At 30.3% G+C, this 20186-nt stretch overlaps 1 protein-coding gene across 2 annotated transcripts in view; it reads left to right on the forward strand.

The window, feature by feature from the left end:
• stk39 (serine threonine kinase 39) overlaps positions 1-20186 on the forward strand; it is an 85958-nt gene that overhangs the window by 47288 nt on the left and 18484 nt on the right. For both annotated transcript variants that reach the window (XM_051119764.1, XM_051119765.1), the window contains one exon: positions 19147-19199. In XM_051119764.1, coding sequence (XP_050975721.1) covers positions 19147-19199 — 53 coding nt within the window. The remainder of the gene's footprint in view (positions 1-19146; positions 19200-20186) is intronic.

A 20186-nucleotide genomic window follows, 5' to 3' on the forward strand; every position in this document is an offset into this window, starting at 1 on the left:
CATGTTAGTAACTTGCTAATAATGCTAGAAACATGGTAACAACAGACTAATCATGTTAAAAACAGACTAGCAACATGCTAGCAACTTGTTAATCATGCTAGAAAAATGATAATGACATGCTAATCATGCTAGGAACATGCTAAAAGCTTGTTAATCATGCTCATAGCATGGTAACGACATGCTAATTACATTAGAAACAGACTAGCAACATGCTAGTAACTTGGTAATCATGGTAGAAACATGTTAATCATGCTACAATCATGCTAGCAACATGCTAATGACTTGCTAATCATGCTATCCCTGGTGAAAAAAACAGCATATGCTGGTAGGTATGTTTTGATGCTGGAATGCTGGTTAGGTAGGTTTTGATGCTGGTTTAACCTGGTCCTTAGCTGGTTTATGCTGGTCCTTAGCTGGTTTAAGCTGGTCCCAGCAAAGGACCAGCTTAAACCAGCATCAAAACCTACCTACCAGCATATGCTGTTTTCACCAGGGATAACATGCTAACAACATGCTAATTATGCTAGAAACATGCTAGCAACATGCTAGTAACTGGTTAGCCATGCTAGTAACGTGCCTGCGACATGCTAATCATGTTAAAATCATGCTAGCAACATGCTAGTAACTTGTTAATCATACTAGTAACATGAACGTCTATCTCTGACAGACTGTATTGCCTTCAAAACATTTAAACTGTAACCTATTAAAACTACTTCAAACTATTTCAGACTAAAAACCATGAAACTTAAAACTTTTTAAAGCTTCTTAAACTTTTTAGAACTTTCTGGCCCGGCTTTCTCAAGCCAACTTAAAGTTTGTCTTGACTAACTTTTTTTAATGTAGTTACATCATGTTAACCAGTATCCAAATAGCTATTTATTTAGTCATTGCTTTAGCAAACTCTTATTCATTCTGGCTCTGTTTTAGCGTTTGATCCACAGTTTGACATTTTGTGGTTCATAATATTAGTTGTTTTAACTGTTTTAATGATGCTTTTAGTTACCAGGATAAGTGTAGTACTCTGTTCAAAACATTTTACCTTTTAAACCTAGCAGAACTCTGATTTTTCCCACAGAAATGACACCGAAAAAATGTGTACAGGTTATATGGTTCACCGGCTTGTTCACAACTAATCATTACATTGAAATCTTTCTGTCTTTGAACCAATTATCCTCAACAGCCTCCGTTTGGAATGACAGAGAGAATGAAGCGTGTGAAGAGGCTTTTTCAATTTTCAGCATTGAAACTTCTAAACAACATTGATTCGGTGCCAAAAACGGACGTCTAATCAAGCTGCATGGACAGCTGAGTTTGAACCTTCATCACAGAGAGAGAGAGAGAGAGAGAGAGAGAGAGAGAGAGGGAGAGAGGAAGTCGATGTAAACAGATGCAGGAGAACAGCGACGAATGGCTCGCATCCATTTGCACAGTGAGGTCAGCAGAGAGAGCAGGTGTTCGGCTCATCAGAACAGATCAGGATAATGGGCAGGAAAACGAGGGATAGACTTGTTTGTGTATGCTTGCTAAATGATTTAAAATTACTTTAATTAACTCTGCAAATAGTTCTTGACGTAAATACATGCAAGTGAGTCAGTGAATGTGCCGTTAGAGGCTTTTCGGTAAAGCCGTATGCAAACGTTCTCTTATAATTACCTGTCCAAAGTTGAGACTGACCTAGTGCGATCTGAATATTTGGCTCGATTATGAAATGGATTGTGGTTAGGTCTTTGTTTGGCTGTGTGAAAAGCTTGGACTTGAATAATGCTTGAATAAATTCACAGGTTAAAGAAGTGCCCCAAAATTTAAAATATGCAGGAAATTTATTCACTCTCAGGATGTAGATGAGTTTGTTTGTTCATGATAACAGATTTGGAGAAATTTAGTATTGCATGACTTGTTCACCAATGGATCCTCTGCAGTGAATGGGTGCCGTCAGAATGAGAGTCCAAACAGCTGATAAAAACATCACAATAATCCACACCACTCCAGTATGTCAGTTAATGTCTTGTGAAGCGAAAAGCTGTATGTTTGCAAGAAACAAATCCATCATTAAGGCGTTTAAGGTTTAAACTGTCGTTTCTGGCCAAAATATCCCCAAGAGTTCCCATTGCTTCTAGCTATAATACAAGTTATTTTAATTAAAAAATAATTTATTTTTTAAAAAATTATTTTAATAAAAAAATACTATTTATGTTTTTTTAATGCCATACACACTTGTTTTTTTCCGTTTCATAACAGTTAGGGTATGTCGAAAAACTCCCTCAACTTCAAAATCATCCTATATCGCTGTTTTACCTTTTTTGTTAAGGGTGTTTGATCTTCTTTGCATGTTCACTTTGCAAAGACTGGGTCGGTGCTTCTGCAGTGACATGGGATGATTTTGAAATGATTTTTGAAGTTGAGGGAGAAAATACGATTGGAGTTGTTCAACATACCCTAACTGTCTTGAATCAGAATACACAGAGTTCAGGGAGAGAAAGGCAAGACGAGAGTTTGAGATTACAAAGTGTTTAAATTGTATTATTTTAATGAAAATAACCGATTGTTTCGCTAGATAAGACCCTTCTTCCTTGGTTGGGATCGTTTACAACCGCATTTGGGATCGTTTGAAGCTGCATTTAAACTGCATTTTGAAAGTTCAAAATCGGGGCACCATATCAGTCCATTATATGGAAAAAAAATTCTGAAATGTTTTCCTCAAAAAACAATTTCTTTACGACTGAAGAAAGAAAGACACGAACATCTTGGATGACAAGGGGGTGAGTACATTATATGTGAATCTTTGTTTTGGAAGACTTCTCCTTTAGTGACACACCTTTTCATTTCTCAAAAGGTTAATTGATGGACTGGAGTGATGTGGATTACTTGTGGATTATTGTGATATTTTTATCAGCTGTTTAGACACTCATCTCTTCTAATGGCACCCATTCACTGCAGAGAATCCATTGGGGAGCAAATAATGCTAAATTTCTCCAAATCTGTCTTTATGAAGAAACAAACTCCTTTACATTTTGGATGCCTTGAGAGTAAAGTAAAGTGAAGTAAAGATTTTTATTGTCATTGTAGTGATACAACAAACTTTGTTTGGTAGCTCTCAGAGATAACAGCAGCAATAAGAAAATAGAATGAAAATTCATGCTTTCACTGAATTATAAAAATAATATTATATACAGTGAAAAACAAGTTCAGTGCGTGTTCATTAGTGCAGAGAATTATCAAAAATAAGGAAATATTGCACAATATTAATAATAATAGTAATGATAATACATAATAATACAGTGTTTACAATGTTTTGTAAACATTATGAAAATGTTCTATAACCATTGGGGAAGGGAGCAACCAGCTCGGTTTAATATGATTCCACCTTCAGTCCTCAACAGCTCTGTGTGTGTGTTTTTTGGGGTTGTAAGGCAGGCTACTGCTCTGAGAAAGAAGCTGTTCCTCTGTTAGTGTGTGTCCTGATTGTCCTGTATCTTTTGCCCGATGGAAGGGGCACAAACAGACTGTATTCTGGATGGGCTGGATCCTTGATAATGTTGCTAGCTCTCTTGTGTAAGCGGCTAGCATAGACTATGTTGAGGTTGGGGAGTTGAGTTCTGACAGTGTTTTGTGCAGTCTTGACTATCCGGGCCAGGTCTCTCCGGTTCTCTGCTGTGCAGCTGGTGTACCACACTGTGATGCAGTGACAGAGAATGCTCTCGAACGTGCTCCTATAGAAGTTCACTAAGAGCTGAGATGATACTTTGGCCTTCTTGAGCTTCCTCAGGAAGAAAAGCCTCTGCTGGGCTTTCTTCACTAAGTGGGAAGTGTTAATGGTCCATGTTAAATCCTTTATAATGTGTAGCCCCAGAAATCTGATGTCATTAACCCTCTTAACCTCATCACCATTTATGTGAAGGGGGGTGGTGTTGTGTTCCTGGTGAGTACATTTTCAGCAAATTTTCATTTTCGAGTAAACTGTTACTTTAAGGTGTATTAATCCAGCATTCCTGGCCAATCACGATGCTGGCTTGTTTAGCAAGGAAAGTTATGACGTTAGTTTCCTGATATTCTGAAAGCTTTTTCTTTGAAATTGAAACGCAGAGTGAAATCTCCGGATCCCATCATGAAGCGTACAGAGGCACGAGTCTATAAATCTGGGGTTTATTGGGATTCGGCTGGCAGACAGAAAAATGTCGGTGTTTGATAAGATAATAAGTGATGTGTGGAGTGTCTTGGAGAGAAGGGCGAGAGCGAGTGAGGAATTCTCAAGAGAGAGCGCGGATTTCTAGATATTGCTCTGAATTTAGATCCTCTTCATTTCTCTTTAGCGTCGTATAAGTAAATGCCTGTGTGAGACGAAAATCCTGTGCAAAGAAATACTCACATTGTTATGACTTCTGACAGTTCTGATTTGACTCCATAAAGATGCTTTAAATTGATCAAAAGGGACAGCAAAGACTTTTAAATGGTTACAAAATGCTTTATTTTCAAATAATTGCTGTTTTTGAATAATTTGTATTAATCAAAGAATCCCAAACAAAAATGCATCACTGTTTCCACAAAGCAGCGTAACTGTTTTCAACATTGATAATAATAAGAAATGTTTCTTGAGCAGCAAATCAGCATATTAGAATGATTTCTGAAGGATCGTGTGATACTGAAGACTGAAGTAATGATGCTGAAAATTCAGATTTGCATCACAGGAATAAATTACATTTTACAATATATTCAAATAGGAAACAGTTATTTAAGATTGTAATAATATTTCATAATATTACGGTTTTTATTGTATTTTTAATAAAATAAACGATTATTATTTCTCTGAGAAAAAAAAAAAAAAAAAAATAAATATATATATATATATATATATATATATTTTTTTTTTTTTTTTTTTTTCACAGAGAAATAAGTAAATAGGGTAAGTGAAAGTACATTGACTTTCACTGTATAGACACCAAAAAAAAAAAAAATTATATAATTTTTTTTTTTTTTTGGTGTCTATACAGTGAAAGTCAATGTACTTTCACTTACCCTATTTGCTTTCAGAATATCACCTTTGTGTTTCACATTTGAAACATGACACAGAATCCCTAACGTTTCACAAAACACAAAGCCTTGATACAGATTTTGAATGACATGAGGGTGAGTAAATGCTGACAGAATTTTCATTTTTGTGTGCACTATCCTTTTCCTGCATTTAACCTTGGTAAACTCACTGCAGTGGACTGCCTCTCATGGTTTTTTGCTTTATTATTGTAGCATACTTTTTAAAATAGAGATTGGAATGGACAGTATTGTGTTTTTGATTTGGTTTTGCATTCACGTTCATATATTATTCATATAAACGAGCCCCAAAGACTCTTTTTCTCTCGCATTCTCATTTGAGATAATGCGGTGGAGTTTGTCAGAGAAAGTTTCTCTGGTCTCGCTTCTGTGTGTGTGTAATAGGGTCTGGGTTGATGTGATAACAGCGTCTGCTGGCTCCTCCCAACACTTCATTATAGAGCACAAAACACACACACACACACGCTCTTCCATATGCTCCCTAGACCCCCTATCCAGTGCACAAAGCCCTTGCTTTCTAGAAAGAGGCCAAGTGGTGCGAGAGCTCAAGGGAGGTGTAATTATTCTAACCTTGACATGTAAATGAATGGTTAAGTCCAGCATTACTCTCTGTTCCTGCTGCTTGACTCTCAGTCCAGACTCGTAGTTTTATTCTGAGAGAACACAGGACTGGGTTTAATGATCCTGAGTGCCTTGATGTTGAAGAAAACTTTGGATATTTCATCAATATTAGAGATCGTTTAGGGTTTGGAGATCAGATACTGGGTTTTATAAGAAATGGTTGATATTAGAGTTAAACCAGTGTCAGAGTAACGCAGGGCTGGGCAACTTTTATCTATCCTTTTTTTTAACTGTCTGTCTTTCGTTCGTTCGTTACTTTGTTCTATCATCTATCTGTTGTTCTTTTATTTGTTCGTTCTGTCATCTATTTTTATATTGTTCATTTGTTGCTTCTATCTATCTATCGTTCGTTCGTCGTTTGTTTGTTCGTTCATTTGTCATTCATTTGTTTGTTCTACCATCTCTTTCACTCGTTCATTCTATATTTATCTTTCTATCATTAGTTCCTATCTGTCTATGTATCTATGTATCCATCATCTATCTATCTATCTATCTATCTATCTATCTATCTATCTATCTATCTATCTGTCTTTCGCTTGTTCATTCACTTGTTCATTTATTCGTTTGTTCTATCTATTCATCGTTCATTTGTATGTTCTGTGTGTCAGTCTGTATCTGTCTATCCATCCATCTATCTATCTATCTATCTATCTATCTATCTATCTATCTATCTATCTATCTATCTATTTATCTATCTAATCATCTGTCTATCTATTGCTTATTCGTTTGTTCTATCATCTGTCTATCATACTTTTATTTGTTTGTTCTATCTATATCTATTGTTCACTTGTTTGTTCACTCGTTTGTTCTATCATCTATCTTTTTTAATTGATTTGTTTTTTCTAACATCTATCCATCTTTCATTCGTTTGTTCTGTCTGTCTGTGTCTCTGTCTGTCTGTCTATCTATCTCTCTGTCTAACTATCTATCTAACACTTATTCGTTTGTTCTATCATCTGTCTATTGTTCTTTTATTTGTTTGTTCTATCTGTCTATGTCTATCTATCTATCGTTCACTTGTTCGTTCACTCGTTTGTTCTATCATCTATTGTTTGTTCATTTATTCAATTGTTCTGTCTGTCTGTCTCTATTTGTGTCTATCTATATCATCTATCTATCTCTCTGTCGCTTATTCGTTTGTTCTATCATCTGTCTATTGTTCTTTTATTCTTTTGTTCTATCTGTCTATCGTTTGTTTGTTCGTTTGTTTGTTCGTTTGTTTATCTGTCATTCATTTGTTTGTTCGGTTTATCATCTATCTTTTGCTCGTTCATTCTACATTTATCTGTCTATCGTCGTTCACTTGTTTGCTGGTTCTATTATCTATCTATCATTTGTTCATTTATTCATTTGTTCTATCATTATCTTTCTATCGTTCAATCATTTGTTCAATCATCTGTCTATCCATTGTTCATTCTATCATCTGTCTGTCTATCTATCGTTTGTTTGTTCATTCATCTGTCTATCTATTGTTCATTCATTTATCTATCTCTCTATCTATCCGTCATTCTCTGTCGTTGTATCTATTGTTCTATCATTCATGAACAAATCTTTCGTTCTATTGTTTTTTCTGTCATTCTTTTGTTCTATTTATCTATTATTTAAAAAAACATTTTATATTCATTGTAACACTGCTTCTTTGCTTTCAAATTCTAATTGTAATTCTGCTTCCTTTTTGCTAGCTTCATTCAAATGTAGTATTTGAATTAGAAATGAAAAGGTATTGTAAGTTCACTTCCAAATGATGTGACCCTGATCAGTGACATTACATGAATTGTAATACCTATACTGATACCACGAGGACACACTCATTTGTTGTTGAACACTCTGAAGTCTTATGTAAAGTTAAATGTTTTTATAAATATTATCAAATTAAATTAATGTCACGTACAGTAGCCTTCAAGTGTTTCTCAATGAAGTACACACTGCTTCAGGTTTTTCAACTAATTATTAAAGTCAGTGATGAAGAACAAAGAAATAAATGAGCAGTGAATGATATTTCTCTCATTGTTGTTGAATTAATGGATATAACTAAACAGAAGCAGATCATGTTTACATTTACAAGCTAAAAAGGACATTTGATTATTTAAAAGGAGTTGGTACTTAATGCTTCTGGTACTGTAGAAAGATTATTACATTTCTTTTTGGTGTTTATTTTCATACTCTTTACAACTTCCGTATTGATTTCTCTCTTGCATTTTTCTATAAGCGTTCTGTCTTCTGCTTTATTGCCTCAGTCTCAGACTTGACTTGCTGCAGCTAATGTCCAGTCATTCCCAGCGGATGCGTTTTGGTTTTATTTCCCAGTTAGAATAATTGTGAGCGATCGACTCTTTTGTAAGCCGTAGTGGATCTGAGATAATGGCACCAGAGGAACGCTGAACCTCATATGTGTAGTCTTCACACACATTTAATCAACTAGTGGTGTTGTTATCCAGCCTGCTGGCTGTGAAGGCATTTCTACTGTCGCTCTGGCTCAGATCACGCTCAATGGTTTTAGCTCAGTCCTGTCAGCTCCCATTACCCAACAATGAGGCGTTTGGCCGATCATCTCTGACAGCCTTTGTGCCCGAATATGATACGGATTTGTCCCTGCCTCACGACTTCGCAGGAGTTTTACTCAAAGCTCTTTACGCGCCACTAGTGTGTAAAGAAGCTCCGGAAGCGGGAGGCTGCGTTCGATTTGATGCACTGCGCTCAGGCCTCTTTATGGAGGCTGAATTACATTTAGCTGCGTTTCACAGTCGCGAATTCAGCGGGTTAGATTGTGTTTTTCAGACAGGCAGTCTGGTCCAGCGCTTTCATGACTCACATCAGGGCTTCGTCATAAATAGCGCACAGCATATGTGTAGGGCTGTCGATTTAACACGTTCATTAAATTATTTGCTTGTGGAAATAGAAAAAATGTGTTAATGCAATACATTTGATTTTCCGATGTAGCCTATAGAATGCACTTATATGCCTCTAAAAATTCCATGCATGAGTTTTTGTCTCATTTATATCATATGATGTAGTTGAATCATAAGAAACAGTATCACACAAGCAACAATTGAATGAATCAAATGAGTGAATGACTTATTGTCGTACTTTTTAATCAAGACATTTACTGCCACCTACTTGTAGTTTTAGTTTTTTTCATTTCATTGAAAAAAAAAAAAAAAACATTTCCATATTAATTAAAAACCGTTATGCAATTGTAATTGGGGTTGGATATTATTTATGCAATTTTAATTGCGGTGTAAATGCATTCATGCCAAGTTTGAGCGGCAGTACACCATCTTTTAATATATATATGCAGCTATGCAAAAAAAAAAAAAAAAAAAAAAAAAAAAATTAATTAATAAAAATAAATAAATAAATATATATATTATAACAAATATAACAAAAAAAAATTTCTAAAGCAGCTTTTTGTAATGTATGTTTGATGCTTTTCTCATTTAACACAGTAATGACTTTAAATGATCTTTTGCGGCTAAATGTGATCCGAATAAGTTGTGATTAATTATATTAATTATTTGGCACCTTATGTAATTAATTATATCAATTTTTTTAATTGAATGACATTTGTTATGTGTATTTTTTTTTTCTGGATAAGTTATTAAGTGCAGCTTTAAAATATAAATCTTACAGAAACATAATGAAAGACTTTATTGTTACCTTTCATCAACATATCATGTCTTTGCTGATTAAAAGTATTATTTTTTTAATGAATACAATTATTGTTTTTAGTCTGAATAAACAGTGATCAGATGACAGCGAGTCAAAAATTGAGAAACAACGAGCAAGTAAACAATGAGAAAATATTAAAAGTGTTCAGGAAACTTGTTTGAAAACAGTCATTATTTTAATATTTTCATTTGGCGATGCTCATGATGAAAATAAATCGTTTTATATATGTTTCAAGAATATTTTTGTATTTAATTAATGTTATTATAGATATAGATGTGGTATCTATCTATCTATCTATCTATCTATCTATCTACTGTATCTGTCTATCTGTAATATAATATCATATCATCTGCCAGGTGAAAATTGTGAGTATTATCAGTGCAAGAACACCTTTCATCTTTCCATGATACGTATTTTAGCAAACACTCCTAAATAAATGTTAAAAACCACAGAAATAAAAATGCAGACTGGGATGCATGAATTTTGATCCAAAACACACTTTATGCACAATTTATCATGAAAAGTTTTACAATTTGGCGTGATTTGCATATTGCACACTCAGTTTTTCCCACACGCTTAGACGTGTCTGTTTTAAAACGATCCGTCTTTGTAATTTAGGGTCATCTTTAGCAAACTCAGCTTGAAACCTTTTGATTTGTGAGGCTACTATCCTATTTTTCAGGCTAGACAAAACTGAACAGAGTGAAACCTCATTAGAGCTGGACCTTGAATTAAATTAACTCCCTCAATTAAAGTCCTACTCTCATTAGTTAGCAGCTCTTTAGAGGAAAATAAAGTACACAGAGGGGAAAAAACGTAGTAAATGGTTTTTAAGTTAATTGTAAACTAACTGTTCTTTAAGGTGCACTAAGTAATTTTTTCCTCATTAAAAAGTTGCAAATGAAAAATGTAGAGTACTTTTAAATAATATGTTTAAAATTTAAATCATGACCAGCCAAATACTATTTGCTTTACCATGATAATGCACACTCTCACTTATATAGGTTAGCATGCATTATACATCAAGAAGCCTTTATGTATAATGCATTATAAAGAGATAAATAAATGTAAATTTTAATGCATTATATATTTTAATAAATAACCAGAGTTAAATTGCATTTTTAAAGTTTGCAATTGAAATTGGTTGATTGTCGTATTTTAATGCATTATACGTTCTAAATGTGTAATAATAAATTAATAAATATTACAATGTATTATAACAGTTGTTAGAATTATTCTTGAGATCATACAAATGCATTAGAAAATGTATTAGAAGGCCAAATTAATGCATTAAAAATACTTTTATATTATCCTTTGTATATATTTATATGTGAAAGCTTAGTAAAGTGTTACAAAGATATTTTAGGTTATTTTTGCATCACATTTTTTTTAAAAATTATAATATTTTTGTGACAATTACACGCACGCACACGCACACAAATAATCTTCTAAATAATTTTATTTTAAATACAATTTAAATAAACAAATAAATTGCAAAACTTGCTATTAGGTGTTTTGTTGTTTTTATTTTTTATTGCATTTATTTATTTATTTATTTATTTATTTATTTATTTATTTATTTTGCACTGATGATGGTCATTGAGATGAAAATATATTTTACCAGAAGCCTTTATGCATAATGCATTTTTTATGTACATTGTACATAAATGTACATATGTACATATGTCTTTTCATGAAGTTAAAATGCATTATAATATTGGTTGTTTTAATGCATCCAACTTTCTGAATATGTAAAGATAAATAGATAAATATTATAATCTACTATAACTGTGGTTATAATTATTTATAAATTTATGAAAATGCACAATAAGGTGCATTACTGTTTAAATTATATTATTATTTACACACAAAAAACCCCCTCAAGATTATATATATTTTAAGTAATTTTTATAAAGTTGTAATAATTAAGCATAATAGAGGCAGAACCTGCTATTAAGTATAAACACATTTTTGTTTTGTTTTGCATTATTGATGATAATTGTGGTTAAAATGTGCTTAATTGTCATGAAAATAATATTACAATGCATGTTGTTCCTCAAATGTATCGATTTTTTTTTAAACCCAGATATAATTTCTTATTTTTTAACTTTGATTTTGGGGCTGAAATGAAACCCAGCCGTGTTCTTGCCGGTTTTCTTGGAACTCACCCTATTTGTTTGGTTGTTAAGGTCTTTTGCACTCAAGTGGTTGTGGAGCTGACGTCTCCTGAGGGAAATGAGGGATATCAGATCAGTTAGATGAGAACCAGAGGGCCCCATGAGCAGAAAAGTGAGAAAACATCGGCGGGGTGCTGATTTCCTCTGGCCGCAGGGTTGAAAATATCACCTCGAGCCAGCAGGAGACAAGTGTCAAGTATGAGGGCTTTCCATGCCTTGCAGCTCTCTCAGGATTGATTGGCTGGATAACAACGGCAGGCCATACAGGATGGCTGAAACACAGCAGCCCGAAGGCTGGCCGGCCACGGCTCGCGCGGGGTACCGCTGTGTTTTCGGGAGTGTATGTGTGCGAGAGCTTGACCTCCGAAAACTGTCAAAATGTAACGACAGTGAGAAAATTGGCTCTAAGATGTCTGTGCTGTGTCAGGTTACAGCCGCTGGCGATAACTGCATCAAAATATACAGCTGCTGAGGCAGAAGAACAACCACCTGCATTTGACACTTAAAGATGCTGCAGACAGCACTGTCAAAATGTATGGTTTTTATTTTATTTATTTTTTATTGTCATTATTAAGAGGCAATGTTTGTCCCCTGGAATAGATTTTCAAAACTTTATTTTTGACCTTTTTTGAAAACATAAAGCAAATTGCATTGTGTCTTGTTTTCTTTTTTGATTCGGATGAAAACCAAAAAACATTCTTGATTCATAACAAAAGAATAAGTATATTATATATAATTATATATTATATTATATTATATTAGTTATATATTACATTATATTATATGGTATTAGTTATATTAGTTAACATAAATTAACAATTGAAAATATTTGAAAATATTTTACATTTTCACCAATTACTAATACATTATATTAAAAACAGAATTTGTATCTCTTCATTTTATTTAATAGAATTTTTAATAAATATTTGTTTATTTATACAAGTATTTATAAATAATCATATTTTTTAAGAGATTAATATATGCTGTAACAGATGAACTGTTTATTTTCAGTAAATTTTAGTTAATGCATTTACTAAAATGAATTAATATATTGTATATAATTTTATATTATATCATATTGTTATTATATATTAGTTATATATTACATTATATGACATTAGTTATATTACTTAACATGAACTAACAATGAAAAATATTTCAAAATATTTACTTTTTTTACCAATTACTAATAAATAAAAAAAGTTGTATCTGTTAATATTATTTAATATTATTTTTATAAATATTTATTTATACAAATATTTATAAATAATCATATATATTTTTTAAGTTTAAGAAATACTGTAACAGATGAATTGCTCATTGTCAGTAAATTTTACTTAATGCATTAACTACAATAAATTAATATCATTTCGTATATATTTTTATATTATATATTAGTTATATATTACATTATATTGTATGACATTAGTTATATTACTTAACGTTAACTAAAAATGTAAAATATTTAAAAATGTTTTTACATTTTTGCCAATTACTAATACATTATTAAAAAAGTTGTATCTGTTAATATTATTTTATGTATATTTTTACAAATATTTATTTATACAGATATTTATAAATAATCATATATATTTTTTAAGATTAAAAAATATTGTAACAGATGAATTGCTCGTTGTTATAATTATATATATATATATATATATATAATTATAAAAAAATTTGTTAAAGTATTTATTATTAAATATTAAATATGTATGATTATATATATATATATATATATATATATATATAATCATACATATTTAATATTTAATAATAAATACTTTAACAAAGATTAATAAATAATGTAACAGATGAATTGCTCATTGTTAGTTAATTTTACTTGCATTAATTAATATATAATATAATGTAAATCATATATGATATTTTTTATTTAAAATTTTATTTTTTATTCTGATTTTAGCTTAAATTCTAATTACATGATTTTGATTGGAGAGGTTGCAAGTTTACTACTATGATTTAGAGTAATATAATATAATATAATATTATATAATATATAATTTAATATAATAAATGTAACGTAATATATAAAAAATTATAATAATATAAATATAATATATAATATAAAATAATTTAATACATTTTATTAAATATTTTAAGCTAATAATAGTAAACTGAATTTTTATATATATATATATTTTTTTTTAACAGTTATGAGCATAAATACTGTATTTTTTAAATAATTATTTACTGTTTAAATTGTTTTATCTATTTATTTGTTTGATCTATTTATTATGCAAACAGTGAGGCATTTCTCTTTATGGCTGAGTGTCGTCTTTTGTTATGAATTTGGCTCCGAAATGGTGTATAATTTGATATAAAGGCATGTTTATTTCACATATACTCAATTATAGTGATTTAATTAGTTAATTATACTGATTTAAGTTTTACGAACCTTAAAATACAAGGTATATCTTGCATGATTTTGAGATGTCACAGAATCGTAGTTGTTATATTCATATATAGTTATAAATGTATAGTTAAATATAGTTACATTATTATATGTAGTTATACACACACAATTGTTTTTCTGATGCTAGAGAATAGAAAAAAATAGAACGATATCAATATGATAATATCAGTCCTAAAATGAAATGAAATGACAAAAGCATAACAAGTCATAGGAGGAAGATATACAAAACAACAGAAAACATTAAAATCAGTGAATTCCATCTGCCCGCCAAGATTACTTCACACCCCTACAGACTACTTTTTATTAGCTCCATAACGGATTTATCGCTGCCAGCATGATGGTTTAGCTTTTTAAAATCCTTTTTAGTCTTCAAGGTCCACCGTGCCATTGACAACCCACCATGCATCATAATGTGGGATTGGCTATATAAACCTCTTAAATGTGCTGTTCGAATATTGGCCTAGAGTAAGATGGCATCCCTCTGACGATCAGTTAAGTGACCTACTTGAGAGCGGGAGAGAGACAGAGGGGTGGAGAGCAACACCACTGATGATTGCTGTCATTATAATCTAGTACTAGAGAAAATGAGGCTAATGCAAGTGTCAATCTGCTAAATAAGTCCACTGGGCTCAATAGCGCAGCTGGAGCTCTGGAGCAGCCGCTGGAGAAACCTAGCACACACCGCACGCTCGCTAATGTACAGTCTTGACCCTTTGGAAAATGAAACGGCTTGTATGCGTACAGTAAATGCAGTATCAGGTCTTTCGTAGAGCATCAGTATCAAAATGGTTAAGTCAAGGTTTCTCTATCTGTCTGTCTAAAAATAACATATATATAATACATAGTAAAGAGAAACGAATAAAAATATACATAAAATAATAAAAAATATGTAAAATGTATTAATTGTAACATTTTATTTAATATAATAGCTAAAATATTATAGACGCTGTCTGTATATATATTAGAATTTTATAAATAAAATATTAAACATTAATATTTATATATAGTAGCTTTTATGAGGTTAAGCGTGTTATATGTATAACATTTATTATATATAATAAATACATTATGTATTTTTATTACACACACACACACTTAACCTTGTAAGTTACTAATAATAAATAATATAGAATAAATAATGTTTAATATTTTATTTTATTTTAATAATAAATAAAATAGTAAAATATTTTATTAATAAATGAAATGTTAAAAACACATTTTTACATATTTATTTACTATTTATATTTATATAATGTGTCATAAATACATTATGTATTTTTATTACACACACAAACCTCATAAAAAGTTACTAATAATAAATAAAATAAATATAATTTAATATATAATATAAATATAAATATTATTTTGATAATAAATATAATAAAATGTGTAAAATATTGTGTGTGTATATATATATATATATATATATATATATACTTAATTTCATAAGTTACTATATATACATTAAATATTTTATATATCAATATTTATATATAATATATTATATAAATAATTTACATATTTATTATATATACAAAAACACACACACACACACACACACACACACTTAATCTCATAAGTTTTTTATATATAAATTATATAAATATTTTATATATGAATATTTATATATAATATTATATATAAAAAAAGTACATATATATATATACACGCACACACACACACTTAATCTCATAAGTTACTATATATAAATTACAATATATAAAAAGTAATGTTAAATATTTTATTTAATAATAAATATAATACAATATGTACAAAAATATTAGTTTTTACATATCATTTTTTTCTTGTCAGTTTCTCTCTGTAATATCTGTACATTAACTTTTACTTTTACTCTCTGTAATATCTGTACATTTACTTTTATTTTAGTTCTCAGAAGTGATTCTCATTAAGATCTCATTACTATAATACAGTCATTTTTTTTGGGAATGTGCTGAATTGTCATGCAGTTAATTACTGCTTTTTAAGGCAGCATCCTAACTGACTTGTGTTCTTTTTTTTCACTAGCAACTGTGTGTGTCACATTTGACTCTGTTTACAATTCAGGATTCTGCTAAGCTATGATTTTTTTTGAAAAGATGTAAATAATATGTTTTACAAGAAAATACTGTTTCAATGTGTTACTATTTAATTGTAATTACTGTGAAATTTACTAGTGACCAGTTTCTGAGTGAAAATTGTTTCAAAGTAAATCCTACACACTAATTTCTTTGCGGGTGGATTTTTCACTGAGCTCGTCACAGTTCATTATGGGATTGTCTTCTTTGCGAAGATTAAATGTGAAACCCAAAAGAAGGTTTCTTAGAAGGCAGCATAATTAAGCTGCATACTTTTAGAGCAGCCAAAAAACGGTGCTGAAATTGGCTTTAAAATGGCATGAAATGTGACTTGCACATGTTCTTGACATGACACTTTTCACCCAGAGTGTCCACCTGCTTCCTGTCAATGACGTGCACTTCCTGTGCACGGTCTGTTTGTCACAGTCCCCCGGCGAAGCATGACCAGCTTCATCTCCCGTAGCTCTGGTGTCTCCAGTCGTCTCTCCTGCTTAAATGACTGCAGCCTGTGCATATTATTTGTGTCCTTTGCTTTTCCTCTGCAAATGTAACTTTTATGAGGTTGTCAGGCCTTGTTGCTGAAGCAGAACAGACTGTTTGATGTTGGAGAGAACAAAGTGAAGGTCTGGCTCAGATCTCGCCAAATACACAGGGGCGCTTTATCATAAACATCAGTGAGAAGAAGCGGAGCGTAGACGCGCTCCAGGTGTGTTTACTGAGAACGACAGAGCCTGAGGATGATGGCGATTCGCTCCATGAAGCACCAGGAACCATCATGCCATTACAGCCCACTGTTAGAAAGTACCTCAGCCCGTTTTGGGAGATAATCATTGTGTTTCTCATTTGGCATCACAAAGTACCAAGTATGATGTTTTGAAAATCAAAAAGCAAAACATTTCATATCATTGCTGCACCCCTGATGTGCAAAATGCATATAACAGCTGTTTTTTGTTATGTTTTGTATATAGCAAAGTGCACTTTGACGCTATGTATTGAGTCGTATGTTAGTTTGTCTTTTTAAATCACGTTGAAAGCCTGTTTGTTGAGTGAACTGTTCAGTGGCATTTGTATAAATACAGTTTTAAATGTTAATGCATTTTTACATGTATTTTTAAAATTAATTTTATTTAACTACTTTAAAACAATAATTAAATAGACAGTTTTAAATGTAATTTATTTTTAAATGTAAACTTAAATGTTTTTTTTTTATTTGTATTATTTATCTACATTTTAAAACAAATAAAATGGACAGCTTTGTGTTGTCAGTCTATTTAAAAAAATACAATTTTGAAGGTTTTAAATGTCCTGTTATTAATGTAAAAATGTTTATTTATTATTTTATTGAACTATATTTTATAATGTAAATTAAATAAACAGCTTTAAATGTTAATGTAATTTTTAATGTAAACAAAATGTATTAATTTATGTTATTTATCTACATTTTAAAACATTTAAAACAAATTAAATATACAGTTTTGTATTGTCAGTATTTAATTTAAAAAATAATTAAATTATTTATTTGTATTTTAAAATAGGCCAGAAGTTAAATAGGCCATTTTAAATTTCAGGTATTTAAATTATCTTTATAAGATCAATTATAATATAAATTACCTTTATATTAAAAAACACTTATGTTTTAACTAGATTTTAAAACATAAATTAAAAAGTTAATGTATTTTTAAATGTAAACATTTTTTATTGTATTATTTGTATTTTTTAATTAATTTAATTTCACTACTTTAAAACAAGAATTAAATAGTTTTAAATGCAATTTTCTTTTAAATGTGAACTTTTTTTTTCATTTTATTCTTATGTACATTTTAAAACAAATAAAATGGACAGTTTTGTGCTGTCAGTTTATTTTAAAATGAGAAAAATTTAAATGTCAGGTTTTTTTTTTTGGTGTAGAAATGTTTATTTACTATTTTATTTAACTATATTTTATAATGTTAATTAAGTAAACCGCTTTAAATGTTAATGTAATTTTAAATGTAAACAAAATGTAATAATTTGTGTTATCTACATTTTAAGACATTTAAAACAAATTAAATAGACAGTTTTGTATTGTCAGTTTATTTTGAAATTTAAAAAAAAAAAATATTTAACTTATTTTAAAATAGGAGTTAAATAGGCCATTTTAAATTTCAGTTTATTATCTTTATATTTAAAATCATTTGTTTTAACTAGATTTTAAAACATGAATAAATAGACAGTAATGCAAATGTATTTTTAAATGTAAACATTTTTTTCATTGTATTATATGTATTTTTTTAATTAATTAATTTCATTTAACAACTTTAAATAAGAATTAAATAGACAGTAAAGTTTTTTTTTCATTTTATTATCTGCATTTTAAAACAAATAAAATGGACAGTTTGTGTTGTCAATTTATTTTAAAAAATTTTAAATGTAAAAATGTTTATTTATTATTTTATTAAACTATTTTTTATAATCTGAATTAAATATAATATAATATTTATATATTATAATTTTTTTTTATTTACCTACATTTTAAGTAAACCATTTTAAATGTATTGATTTATTTTGTCCATTTAATAAGTGATTTATTTCCTCTTTTGGTTTGAATGATTCAGTAAATAATTATTCCTTAATTTCATGCCAAGTCCTCCATAGCAGATATTAAACATTAATCTCCAAAAGGGAAAAGAAACATCACAAATGATGAGAGAGCTAGTAGTGATATGAAATGCTGTTTAACCGCAAATCGCCTTACTTGTACAGTTCCTTCATTAAACCAACCCAAATGAACACAGCCCTCCTCCTGAAATCCCACCTGAATGCTTGTTTAAAACAATCCTCCAAACCCCTGTAATTACAGGAGAAGCTCGCTGGTTTACAAAACATGGCGATATTGGCACTGATTGCTTGCTTGCTTACTGGCCGGGTGAAATTTTCTTCCGAAATGATTATCTGGAGAGCTGTGAGGACAGGACTCAGCTGAGGCTCGTGTGTGTGTGATTCAGGCTCGGCAAACACGCTGTGTGAAACAGCACAGATGGGCCGTGTTCTCACTTGGCTTTCTTACAGACAGACGGACAGGTGGACGGCCATTTCTCACCACATATCTCCTCTCTCTTTCTCTCTCTCTCCATCTTTCCCTCAGGAACTCGAGGAAGGAGTTGAATGACATACGGTTTGAATTCACTCCAGGGCAAGGTCAGTGCACCTCATCATACATCAGCCGCAGTCATAGAGTTATGCTGCCTTCAAATCCTCCAGAGAAATTCCCACTTACGAGGCTGGGAAACATTATTACAACACGAATTTGGTCAGAATAAAATGCAAACACATTCTTCTTCACTTCCTGGCAGACTTTTGAAGCTTTATTAGTGCTACTGCAACAAAATGAAAAGTAAAGGATGAGCATTAGCTTTGCATGCTTTATGTATATATTTATTGTTTTATGTTACCAAATGGAATGATGGGAAATGTAGTTTTCCAAACATGGTTGGTTGTAATCCAACTAGATTAATATTTTCTTGTGTATATATTTAAAAATAATGTTTGCAAAGTTTATTTATTTACTGTATTTATTAGGTGTTTATAAAGAATAATTATTTTATATATGTATAGTAATGTAGATTTTTAAATGTGTATTTATTTAATCAAATATAATGTTTCAAAATGTTCATTAATATTTTATGCATAGTAATGCATATTTTAAAATGTATTTATTTATTATTTATTTATTTAGAATCAGTCATTCTGTTTTTGAAGGATATATTACAATAGCTTAAGTACAGTTGCAAAGTACAATTTTCATGCTTTTAATGCATATTTAATCTTTCAACATTTTTTAAAAAATTATGGAAAAGTAATTAACATTATTGTATTTAATTTGGTATTCACACTACCGGTCAAAACTTTTTGTTTTAAAGAATTTTCTTCTGCTCACCGAGCCTGCATTTATTTGATTCAAAATTCAGCAAAATCAGTGAAATTGTAAATATTTTTACTATGTTAAATAACTGTTTTTTATTTAAATATATTTTAAAATGTAATTTATTTCTGTGATCTAAGCTAAATTTTCAGCATCATTACTCCAGTCTTCAGTGTCACATGATCCTTCAGAAATCATTCTGATATTCGGATTGGCTGTTTTTAAGAAACATTTATTATTATAATAATAATAATTATTATTAT

This window comes from Labeo rohita, chromosome 9 (genome assembly GCF_022985175.1).
Source record: "Labeo rohita strain BAU-BD-2019 chromosome 9, IGBB_LRoh.1.0, whole genome shotgun sequence".
In the NCBI taxonomy this organism is placed as follows: domain Eukaryota; kingdom Metazoa; phylum Chordata; class Actinopteri; order Cypriniformes; family Cyprinidae; genus Labeo; species Labeo rohita.